A 12,937-nucleotide genomic window follows, 5' to 3' on the forward strand; every position below is an offset into this window, starting at 1 on the left:
TCCCATTAAAATGGGATTTTGACCTGTTAAGTGTTAAAGCTTCAGTCCAGTTAATGAGATTCTTCTTGTTGTGGGTCAGTGACTGACTGGAGAATTGATCAGGACTTATACAAGGAGTAGCATCTCAGTGTTAGAAGGCCTGTGTGTTAATGCAGCCAAGAACTTGCACAGACACACAAATACACACACACACACACACACACCCACAGCTGGCAGCACACACAGCTAGACACTCCTCTGGAGCCCGTAGACAGATGTACAGACACACCAGAGAGAACCCCGCATCTCCAGCCTGATGCTGGCTCTGCGTGTGGGGTATCTCCCTGGGACAGTGAGAAAGGGATGAGAGTGGTGCCATCACACAAACCATCCCTGGAGGTGAGCGGAAAGATGAAAGTTGAGAGACAGAACTGAGGCATGAAGGGGAAAGAACGAAAAAAAAAAAAAAAACAGCACCCCCCCCCCCCCTCCCCTCCTCCCTCCTTGATCACACAGCTGGTACTCACGTTCAGACTCCACCAACTCCTGCACAATATTCTCCTTGCTCTTGTAAAACGGGAACTTGCGTGAGAGGTTGAAGCTTTTTTTGCGCTTTACTTTGACTGGCTGCTTGTTGATGCGTGGGTGAGAAAGGGGGGGGGAGGGGGGCAATGAGAGGGTGAAAACAAAAACAGAATGGGTTTCAATGAACGGTACTCAACACCCATGCAAAAAAACAAATGAAATGTGAACAAAACAATACACGTCAAATAATGAAAATGAGAGGCAGGTAATGGGTGAAAATGAATGGCATATCAATGTGAAGGAAACAGGCTTCTGTTTACCAACTTAAACACGGTTTTCAATAAATTGAATCTCCTTGCATTATAGATGATACAGACACAACATTACAGCTGATTTATACTTCTGCAAATTAAATCTGACAGATACGTCTCTGACAGGCGTGCAGACATTTTGTAAGTGCACGAGCTGTGGAGGCTACAGAGACTTCTCATCTCCACTGAGCTTCTGTGTAATCTATACAGTAATATGAGCGCTTTTTCTGCTTGCTTCAGTGAGCAGGTGCTGGTCTCTTTCCCACACTCAGGGGGAAGTAGGCCATCTCCCTGGGAGCCCAGCATCAGCTCTGAAGACAGCCTCTCTGGCATCAAGGCACAGCGCAGCTGGCCCTCTACACTTACCCTGTTAGACTCAATCATGCCTGTCCTGGCGTGGAACTTGACTGTTTTTAACCTGGCCCGCTCCTTCTTCTCCACTCTGAGAGGAAAAAAAAGGGGGGGCAGAGGGTACATTTTACACCAGAAAGCTGAGACAGACTGGGCATGAATGATAGCAGTCATATTAGCATTGTTTGGTATTAGTACACTGCTGCAAATGAAGAGTAATTGTACCTTTTCTTGCTTGGAATGACCCCAATCTGCTCACTCTCTCCATGTGGTGTGACCAGCCTCGCCTGCCACCACTCGTCATCAGAAGCATTAATGACATGGAGGATATCCCCATAAGAGAAGCTCAGGCCTTGGCTGGGCAGGCAGCTGTCCCTCGTTCGGTCATAGTCAAACAAAGCTCTACAAAACACAAAAGCTTTGGTTATATTCTTATCTTGAATTTGTGTGTAGAGATTCCACATTTCAAGGAGGTCAGATTATTTAATGTCCCCGCGGGGCACAAAATGGCAGTTATGAATTTCCTGCATTACATTATTCAACTTTGCTTTCATGTGGGCTGTGACTTGACTGTTGAAATTTGGATGACACTGTAAAATCTGATGCATTCAGACACACCACATATTGCATTCCAGTGTTGTATTAACACAGTAAGTGTATGTCACCAAACAATCACAAGGTGGAAAGAAGTGCCAGAACCTATTATGTACAACACATATTAAAGAATGTCATTCATAAGTTTCCTCTTAGCATTCCCAATTGTTGTGACCACATACTTTCCACTACAAACATACACTGTTTATTGTCTGCCTGAGTGCGTCACTATCTTGTACGACAGGTAAAACCACAGTCATGTCTGAAAAGGTATTAATACCTGCTTTACAGGTTTATACTTTACTTGACCTACAAGCCTACATCTACAGGCCGTAAATCCAGAAGACAAATGCTGTGGCCAAAATGCATTTTTCTCCTCTGGTTAAAGATTTCAGCTAAACTATTCCTGCCAACTGAAACTGCAGCTGGCAATGAGTAAACAGTACCGCTGAAACTGATGTGATGCAATCTGGCTGAAGCTTATCTGCTAGCGTGCTTTACATGGAAAAAAGTTCATTTTTCAACAGCGAGTGATAATAAAACCTGTAGCCTTAACAGTGTTAGTACACATGTGACACTGTTATTTTTTATTTTCTGAGTACACCTTGCAGGCTTAACGCCTCCACATTCCTGAGGCTGGGCTGGGAGGACATGGCGGCTCCTGCATCAGCCGGCTAAGTAGACAGCTTTTCCAACATAACTGTGGGCTTAGTCAACCGCACAGGAGCAGGCTAGGCTCTACATGCCTCATAGGAGCCGGTCTATAAGAGACGCATGAGTCAGACTGCTAAACACTCCTCTCTCTATAGCAGGCGTCCAATCAGGTAACACCTATATACTTTTGATATATCCTGGTAATGTCCAAAATCAATCTGGTAATGTAGCTATTAAGCTCAGGTTAAGTGAAGCGCATTATGGCTCTAGTAGGAAATATGGTGAAGCACTTGAGCTATGGAGTTACATCACGCAGTGCTTTCACCTTCACCCCTGTGAGTCCTGGGTGACTCGCTTGCATGTGTGAGAGCAGAGGGATGCCACCTGTTTTAATTCCTAAATGAGCCTCCATTCAGTTTGGCAACCGGCCCAAAATGTCATAACACAGGTCAGTTCAACAAGCTCCGCCATCAATCTACATTACACAAAGTAGACTCAATATCTTACGTGGGATCAAAACAACAACAGGGAATGCCCCCTCCATCAGCTTTTTGATGGTGATGAAAAGTAAAGAGAGAAATTGGTCTCAATATTGGTTACAAATGCACGTTTCATCATCTGCAAATACAAACGATATACAAATGTATGACGATTTCTGGTTTTCACAAATCCGTTTTCCAATCCACAACAAATAAAAGAACTTTTACAAAGAAATATAACCCAACTTCAATAAAGTCATTATTCTGCATGAACATTTCCAACCTCAAATTCATTAATCTCACAATATTTGCTTTTGAAAAGCTGACAATTTGTGATGTATAACCTCCACAAATGCATGCTGCATTTAAGTGTTGGTGGAAAACTTTGACGTCCGGCTTTTAAGCGCATTCATGTGAAATCATGAAGTGAGAGGTGTTTTTCCTAAAACCCACAATAGCTCATCACCCTTTGATTTGAGAGTAATTAATATAAGTGTTTTTGAATACATTGCTTTAATTTTGACAACTTGAAATTCACTGACTGAACTGTTTTTTTTGTCAAGTCAAGCATGTAGATGCCATGTCTCACAAATCATCATAAACATTTGTAAATCTTTTTATTTGTGGACCATGAAACACACATTTGTCACCAGTATTGAGACAAACGTATCCACATGGAATAGTATCAACCCAATGTCTTGACGTAGACATTATCTTTCAAATAGCTCAGAGTGAAGTATCAAGCTTTATTCTATCATTTTTGCCATATCTGTCATAACATTGTACTCTGACAGTGTGGCTGCTTTTAACAGCATGTGCGATCTGGCTTTATTCTTCCCTCATTGGCAGGTAGAGGTTTATTATGTAAGAGTGGTTATTTTGACTACACATCTTAGAACTCGATGTTGTGAGTGGTGGTATGAGGGTCGGCGTACGTGCTCCAGCTTTACCTGACATAGAGGGAGCGTTTCTCACTGGTGCGCAGGGAGCCTGATCCTGAGCTCATGCTGCTGTTCATCATCTGCTCCCTCAGGTCGTGGATCTTGGACTCAAAGCGACTATATTCTGCGAGGAAACAAACAACAAAAGAAATCTTATCAACAGCTTCCCCCAAAAATGGATCCTCAAGCATACACTACCATGTTTGGGCCTTCAGAGCGATAAACACAAGGTTGAACATATTGAATGAAGAGGCCAAAAGAGTGCTGGAGCCTGTTCCCTTGTCTCACTGGAAAATTATTGGGAGATCTCAGTTCACGCCGCAGTGAGCTAGAGTGAACAGAGGAAAGGTTCAGCGAATCCTTAGGCTGATTAATGACCCCAGGAACAGATGGTTTATCACAGATCTGTCTTACACATCCAGTAATGTCTCATATCAGGTAATTAATTATACAGATTAATTAAGTTCAACATGGGCTCTTTAGGGTGGTTAAAAAAAAGGGAAGGCCTCCAACAAATTCGAATGCATGACCATTTGTCATAGGTGTGTAAATCCAGTTGCTGCTCAGGAGCACAGGGATGATGTATGAATCCACCTGGACCTCCTCATTAAGAATGCTCTCATTAGCCTGCTGTGCGCAGCGTGCTCTGTGCCCAGGCTGCTGGAACAAGCTAGGCCACCGCACCACACGGCACACAGCAAGATAAACAGACCGGCAGATGCAGCTAGAAAAACAAGTAGGCTAGGGTGCTCATGTGATCACACAAAGAAGGCACTGGGACCCACAACACAGCAGCAGTGTGAGCAACTAATTTTGTCATAAATGTTCTGATAATTTTATACTTTACACTGCTGCTGAAACGAAAATAATGCAGTTAGAGTTAATAAGTGTTAATGTTTTGTGTTGCACCGCTGGTATGTGCCCAGGAATTTAAATGTATACAACAAACTAAGCTACACTAATGCTCTAATGAAACAACACGTCTATGCCGTGATCATAATTAGCCTATAAATGTATATTGTCCACATTTATTCCACATAGCCCTTTAACTGCCATGTCTGTAGGGGTTGACTCCTACCTTACAGCTTAATCATCCATAGCTGGCAACACTTCCTGTAACGTGAATGAGTGATCAAAGTCCAACCGAAGAAGCCCACAAGTAGCCTTGAAAAAACAAACAACAGTGCCTACAAAGATGATTTAGCTGAAGTTACTCCAAGCTCCCGGGAAAATTCTGGGCAGGTGTGAAAACAAGCTTCAGGTCAGCTAAACTCTAACCCCCCTACCGAAAACTAAAGGGGATTCAAAGCAAACACAGATTCCGCCCCAGGCCTGGTGCCGCTCTCCACCCAGGTCTCTGCTCAAAGGGTTAACAATACAGCAATGTGACGCTGCAAAGGTGAGGTAACCAGACACCGCCTGACTGCCGGTAACCAAGAGCAACGTCCTAGCACTCCTAGAACAGGGACAGCACATGCGGAAACAGCCATTCAGACTTGTCCACTTGGCTCTCAGGCACAGGAGAGACGAAGAGAATGGAGCACAAGGAGAGGCGGCTTAGGAGAGGAGGGGCCGAGGGACAAGACAAAGAGTAGCTAAATAGAGAGAGCAGTCTTAATGCCCTCCTTCACAATACCACCGACCTGAAGGGCTGGCTAAGAGCTGCACCGGTGAGATAGTGGTATGAGTAGCACAGGTGGTTGGAGCTAAATGCTTTGCTTGTTCACATTCCTAACATCCAAATGATTCATCTAAATACTGTGGACACTGATCTACAGCCAGCTTTGAGCGGCTCTAGGGAGGTAGGGTAGAAATCATGAACTGAACCATAAATTGCCGCCACACCTCGCTGATAATAACAACAGAATACAGGTGATTCTGTATCATCTTTGTAGACACATTATGATATCTGCAGAGTTGAGTAGGAAAACACACTATAATGGCAAGATTTCTTTTTTTTCACAAGCTGGGGATCAAAATCTTTTTTATCTTTTTGCTTTATAATTAAGTGCTTTAAATTTACTGTCATTTTTTTAATGAAGTGAAACAGTTAAGGAAATTTACACTTGTTACACAGAAAAGGGAAGATACATCTTTGTCCCTCGTACTGCGACAGAATATATGGTGTCGCCTGTTAAAGTGTATCGATAAGGTATCAGACCTCATACATTAAACTACAAATCATTACCAATTGTTGATATCGTCCAAACAAGGAGCACATGGAGCAACAGTGAGGGAAACATATTTTTCAGTAGAGAGCCTGGATTGTGAGCAAACTCACAGCCTGATTAAAAGAACGCAAATTCAAGTCACATCAGTAACAGTACTCAATCACTCACAAGGAGGAACTTAAATTTATGCAACTTCCTCAACTGATTGCAGGCCATGTTAATGATCAATGACTGATTAATGATTAAAGGCCTCCAAAACAGGGTGCCCTCATAGTCTAGGAGTTAGGGCGATGACCGTGGGGTGCAACATCCACAGTTCACATCTGGCCTGATACCATTGTTCCCCATCTCTCTCTCTCTCTCTCTCTCTCTCTCTCTCTACCCTACTGTCCTGTCATCACTCTACTGTCAGCTATCAACAAAGGTTTGATTTTGCAATACAACCCAAGTAAATCGAATATATGACTCATATATTAAATGAACACCTGTAAATGGAGTCAAATTAAAAATGAAAAAAGAAAGGTAATGTCATCACTTGAAAATGACTGCACCGGCTTCCCTTCTGTCTGCCTTATTTAACAAATGAACAAAACTGAAAAGATAAAGCACAACACAACTGTGCAACTTGCCATTTGTATCAGATAGCGTGTCGGATGGACAAGCAGGGCACTCAAGGTAAACTCATACTTGCTTCACCGAAAAGGGCTGTAGACTACAGGAACAGGAAGTGCTCATATTAAGTGAAAATATGTTGCACGTATCTGATCACACGTCTTACTGGTTTTATGTAGGAACATAACCACATCCTCCTGGTTAAGACTGAGTCATATGTCGATCAATATACATTCTTGACCAGTCCGGGCTTTTAACAGTGATCAATCCAACATCAATTATTCATTAACGTCTCTATTCACAAGCACACCCTTGAAATGCTGAGAAAACTGGGAGTCTACAATTATGAGCGTTAGCACTCGGTCCCCTTAAAGCACTTAATACACAAGAGCTAGCCTATATTTTTAGGAAGTGACCCACAGGAAGAAAAGACAGCTAATAGAAACTGGGACTATTCTGTATCTCTCACTCCCACTGCGTGTCCTCATTAGTCGTACAGCTTTTTTATTTTGGGGGACGGTCGCTTCTCTTTTGATCCAGTTATGCAACACAGCAGGCATGTACTTGTAATGTGAGAGTGTGTTATGTTCTGAGGGATAGTTGAGCCAGTAAACACACAAACCCCCCTCCACAATAACGCACTGCGGGAGGAACATATAGACCCTGACGAAACTATCTCTACAAACTTCTGTAATGCACTCTGGTGTGAGTTTGATGAGGGTGCGTGGAGTTTTAACATTTCCTCCGCAGCCCTCCTCCCATTTCCTACATGCAAAGATTTTAGGGTAATTACGCTCCTTGATAGTGGGGCAGGGCAGCATGTGGGTGTAAACCCCTCACTTCCATTTCTCTGAGATGAATGTGAGTTAAAGACTTGGTGATACTCCAGTGAGCCACTGAGAGTCAGGGGAGGGCGGGCGGGGGGGTCTGTTGAGGCTTCCTGTAGTCTTCAGCGCTGGCCTTCCATCAGAAGTCCGTGGAAGCCGGGGCCCCGGCCCCTGAGAATACTCTCCAGGCAGCTTGCCCGACATAAACTAGTATTCGCTCTCTGCTTACTCCTCCCCCCCAACTGCCTGACTGTCCTTGTACAGCACACTGAGGGGGTTCGTCCTGCTCAAACTCAAAAGCACGACATGTTACACACCGGTTTAGGATGCCAGCAGAATTACTGGCGACAGATCTTAGGTTACCAGCGGGGATGCAGGAAGTCAATCATTTGCAAGCACTCGACTCGTGTGTTTAGAGTAGTTGAGCATTGTACACAAACAGATAAGTGTCCTTCACTGGGTTACAAAGAGGGCGCAGAGCTGAAAGCATGATTCGGTATGGAAAACAAAGGTTCCCTTCAACTAACCACATCGTTATTCAAGATGCTGCCTGATTGGTCTGGCATGCGCAACAACATGAACTCACATGGACAAGAATGAGGCATTAATTTCAGCATTTTATGGCAGTGGGAAAGCCTTTATCTCTATACTGTCAGTTCTGATCTCAACCTCTGCCTCTCTTCAGCTGAACTCCGTGCCAGTTCGCTGATCCTGTTCCACCTCAATTTCTGTGACCTTGGAGAGTTATTGGACTTATTTAAAGCTTCTGCGTTATTGAAAGAGAGAGGAATATAAAGCGAGAGCATGCTACAACTTATGCCCCTTCACATTCCTGTCATAGTCCAACCTGAGAACTCAGCCTCGATCTAAAGCTCACAATATCCCTTTCCATTGTTGTTATAACATTACTGCAGCATGCTTGAGTACACATGCACAGACTTACAAAAACACCGAGAAGAACGTACAACTACACTAACATCTACAAAATGTTATTGCAAAGGAAGACTGATGCCATTTTGTGAAATAGACTCCCTTAAAAGTAGAAAACAACTTACGGGCTTGTCAACACATTAATTCCGCTTTAGTCAGCATGAAAATGGACTTGTGGTCAGAGTATTGCGTGTCCAAAGTCTGGTAGTGTCATACAGATCTAAATGTAAAGAGGTGAGTTCACCTATGAGGTCACTGGTAAACCATCATCACCAAGCTGAGACACACACACACACACACACACACACACACACACCTGTTTGACCACACCTCTGTGTCCCTACCTAAAGGTTGAGGTTACATAAGAACTGTTTATAGCATCTAAATGAACCCTGCGGGTCATAAACTACTACAGCTAGCCCCCATGTAAGTGTTCAATTGAGTAATCACAAAAAATAGACTGAAACCAAATACATGCGGATTCTTAGCAATGGCAGGAGTTTTCAACAGAGCTACTGTAAGGCTGAGGCTATCACATGTCTGCCATGGTAACCTAACATTAATTTCAAGGCTGATATAAAGAGAGTCATTTTCAGCTTTGAAGCTCCTTATAGGAAGTTGCTTCTTGCTCGTTTTAGAGGCTAAGACATGAGACAACTTTGCTTCACCTCTACTGTAACCACTACCGGAGTGAAACTACAGGTTGCAACTTTGAAGAGCAAAAGGCTACCTCGCTATACAGAAGCAGTCAAAAATAAATCTGTTTGACAATGTAATTTATACAGTTTGTTCCTGTTTCAGAGTTTTCGACACCTTCCTTCCTCGTCTCACCTCAGTTAAATGAAAACTGTGGCTATTGTTTCGCTGTCGCTGCCGGTAGTTTCATGCGGCTTCTGCTCTGCTGCTGTTGTGCTCGAGCCCATCCCCCATCCACACAGGCTGGTGGGCAGATAAAAAAAAAAGTTGGAAGTTTGGCGCTTTCCACCTTCGCTTTTAGCTCTTTTTAAAAAGTTTCCTCTGGTGTCGTGGTGGAAGCACAGCTCGCACTTTCCGCTTACTCCCCTCTTTCCATCGCTGTCCCGGGTTTGTGTTCACGAACAGCGGCTGCTCACCGGGGCCCGGGGTTTGAACAGGGAAGGACTACAGCAGCGATTCGTTTGCCCGCCTTGCAGTTGGCTCAACACTTCAGCCTGCTAATACAACTGCCTTTCCTGAAGCCACACTTCTTTTCCTAGGATGGCGAAGTCATGGCCCGCCCTACTCTGCCTCTGATTGGCTAGAACTCATTGTCTTCGTTGATTAGATTTAGGCAGAGGAGTACCATTGGTTAGAGTTAGGGCAAGACTATCAGGGCGAGCCAATCAGAGGCAGACTAGGGCGGGCATGACTTCGCCACCCTAGGACAAAAAAAAAATCACGCCCCTGAACCTGAATACTTAAAGTGAGACTATCAGCAGCTCTGCCCTCATTTGTGCAGCCAGAGTTTATCACGCATCCAGGACCACACCAGGTAAATGTGACGTTTCACTGCAACGTTAAAGGTGTATCCCAGTGATTTAGTTTCGCACTTTCATACAGTTTAGGGACTTGTGAGAGACAGATGAATGAAATAATGCATAAAACCAAAGTAGCAGAGGCAATCCTGGGGTTTAGTCCCTAGTATGAGTTCCAGTGTTCCAAAAATGCTGAATCCTATATTTCCCATAGTGCAACTTGATAGTGCCTTTCCTTTCTGATTAGAGCAGCACATCCATGTACTTTGCCCTTGTGTCATGCCCCCGCCCCTTTTTGGGTTAAAAAAGTCTCTCTAATTTGACTGGCGATAAATGCAAATTCTGAGTTCTTTGCCAATGTCATTGCATAAAATAAGAAAACTTTATTGCGTTTAGCTATTAGGAGCCCAGATCCTATTGCCAGTCAGGCAAACAATTACGTTATGTCGTTGCTGATCAATGATCAGTGTCATTATATACAAAAAATTAAAAAGGGGTTGATGAGTGTCATCACTAACCGCTAAGCTAAAGTAACTTGCAGATCTGAGTAGAATGTAAACTGTGGGATTAGTGAGAAATTCGCTAAAAGAAGGAGAGAGCTATGAGTGCTTGGGCAGAACTAGTGTAAGTTTAAATGTACAGTTGGTAATTAGCTGCAGTAATGAAGAATATAGCTAAATTAATGGGGTTGAGAGCAGCAAAAATCAGACACAAACACAGAAACACCGGCAAGTGGAAATTGGATGATGCGCAAACTGCAGCACGACAGGTCACAACTTCATCTGGGCAGAGGTTAATGGAGCATTTTGACACACTTTGAATTTGGATTATTATGATGATAATCCTGACATAAAATCACTTTAGGGAACAGGCAGATGAAGCCATTTTACTTGGTACCTGTTTAAACAAACCAGGGGAAAAGCCAGCTTGCTGCAGCCAGTGCTAGCAAGCTAGCTGTTAGAGGCTATCAGTATGTTCTATGTACTGCCCTTTCAATGCAACATCAACATTGACTACTTTGACTTTTAACATTATACCTGTTGAATTTAACATCATTAGCTAACCTGTGATGAAGTGTTTGCCACAGATGTATCCCGCAGTTACCATTTTCATAATCTCTGCAGATGGCCTGAAGCCACAGATCTCTTCTTTAACTGTCCTTCACTCTTTGGGGATGTAAAGGAAATAGTTTTTCCAATTTGGTGCTGGCACTTTTACAGCGCTTGTTTTCACCCAAAAGGGGGCATGGTCGTTCTGACAACATGGAAGTGACGTATACCAGCACTCATGTTATATTGGAGTTACCATGATTACGAATTTCTGAATAAAGAAATACATATAACACAGAAGTGCCTGAAAACCAAGCAAACATGGATACCTCACGTCGGCCAAAGTCTCTTGTTCAATGTAATTAAACCTCAGTTTAATTGATACATAAAGTAATTTTGCTAATGCACATTATTTTAAGCCCTCATACAACCAACTCAGTTATCATACAACCTTCCTGAGTTGTCATATGACGAGAAGTTGCTCACAAGTCCTTAACATGGGAATCTTTCCAATCTCTCCCATCCATCTGACATAGGATGAATGCGGCACAAGACCCTCCCTCCCTGCCTCCAATCAAACTCATGCCTCTAGTCTGTAATGCTGGCTTTCCAATAAATAAATACATTTCAAGCCTGTAGCCTGAGTAAAAACAGTGTAGTGCCCCTTTAATATGCCTCAAGAACAATGCTGGATTACCAGCAGGGCAAAGCGGGCAACAGCAGACCCAGAGGGACCTTTAAAACCAGTTTCACTGCATGTCATTTGGTTTGGTACTCTGATTGATTGCACATTTCTTACAAACTGTGAACCATGAAAGTACAATATTAACATAAGGCGGGTCTTGCATTATTATCAAATCTTGTTGCTTTGTCTTGTAATGTGTCATTCTGAGAGCTTTATTATATTCATTGATATTGTGCACACATGATATGTATTCCTTATAAATCTGTGTTTAAAGAAATTACCAAAAATGAAGTATTATTCCTGCACAGGAGTAGAGGAAGGTAAGTGTTTTTTGTTTTGTTTTTTGCATTGGACAAAAACAAATCCATACCTAACAAGGTCATCCAGCCATGTTCAAGAATGCTTTTGGAAATCTAACAATCAGTTGAACAAATAGTTGTTTAATGATCACTCTTTCCAATACAGCCCAATAAAACTGTGACTTCAAGACCCATTTGGCACAATAAAGAAAACGAGCCTCACCTTCAGGCCGGTACTGAGCAATGATGGTGACAGTCTGTCCGGCTCTCTTCAGTGCTGCAGCTGCCTGCTCATGTGTAGCGTTCCTTAAGTTCACTCCATTCACCTGCAACAAAACAGAGAGTGAGAGAGAGAAACTTAGCCAGAAAAAACTCAGATTTCATCTAATTTTGTCTAATTATGGAGCTCTGTAGAGGAAATAAGTCTGGGAGGAAGGAGCAAAGCATGTCATCAAGCTGGATGGGTTTTTTCCCAGTGTGTGGAGATAAGATCTGCCCTCATCATGTGAACACCTAACATTAAATATGACTAGATTATCAGTATGTATGACAATTACATTCAGGATAAAAGATCCTTAAAGTAATTCTTAAAAAAGTAAGTACTGTTTTCAGCAGTAAATGTTGAAACTATGGATCCAACTACAATTTATTTTCATTATGCCAATTATTTTCGCAATAAATAAATTAATCATTTGGTCTATGAAATGTCAGGAAACAGCAAAAGATGTCCATCACAGCCTCCCAGAGTCTAAGGTGACATCTTCAAATGTTTTGTTTCATCCGACTAACAGTCCCAAATCCAAAGATGTTCAGTTTACTATCATGGAAGGCTAAGAAAACTAGCAAATATTCACATTTTAGAAGCTGGAAGCAGTTGTCTTTTTTGCTTAAAAATGATATGATGAATGATGAAACAGATAAATCAATTATCAAAATAGTTGCCCAATTATTTTCAGGGGATCAACTAGTCAATGAATCCGCTAATTGTTTCAGCTCTAGTCACCCTACAACTAGGGTGATTAGGCTATGATAAGGTT

At 42.6% G+C, this 12,937-nt stretch overlaps 1 protein-coding gene across 13 annotated transcripts in view; it reads right to left on the reverse strand.

Moving 5' to 3' along the window:
- dlg3 (discs, large homolog 3 (Drosophila)) overlaps window positions 1–12,937 on the reverse strand; it is an 84,663-nt gene that overhangs the window by 6,785 nt on the left and 64,941 nt on the right. For 9 of the 13 annotated variants that reach the window (XM_044363368.1, XM_044363369.1, XM_044363366.1 and 6 more), the window contains 5 exons: window positions 12,124–12,226; window positions 3,844–3,958; window positions 1,392–1,568; window positions 1,182–1,257; window positions 507–606 (listed from right to left, as the gene is read on the reverse strand). In XM_044363368.1, the coding sequence (XP_044219303.1) occupies window positions 507–606; window positions 1,182–1,257; window positions 1,392–1,568; window positions 3,844–3,958; window positions 12,124–12,226 (571 nt within the window). Of the gene's footprint in view, window positions 1–506; window positions 607–1,181; window positions 1,258–1,391; window positions 1,569–3,843; window positions 3,959–8,499; window positions 8,585–9,205; window positions 9,591–12,123; window positions 12,227–12,937 lie in introns of those variants that run through there. The other 4 variants (XM_044363370.1, XM_044363374.1, XM_044363376.1 and 1 more) reach the window with 3 other exon arrangements.

The sequence above is a fragment of the Thunnus albacares genome, chromosome 10 (genome assembly GCF_914725855.1).
Source record: "Thunnus albacares chromosome 10, fThuAlb1.1, whole genome shotgun sequence".
Classification (NCBI taxonomy): Eukaryota; Metazoa; Chordata; class Actinopteri; order Scombriformes; family Scombridae; genus Thunnus; species Thunnus albacares.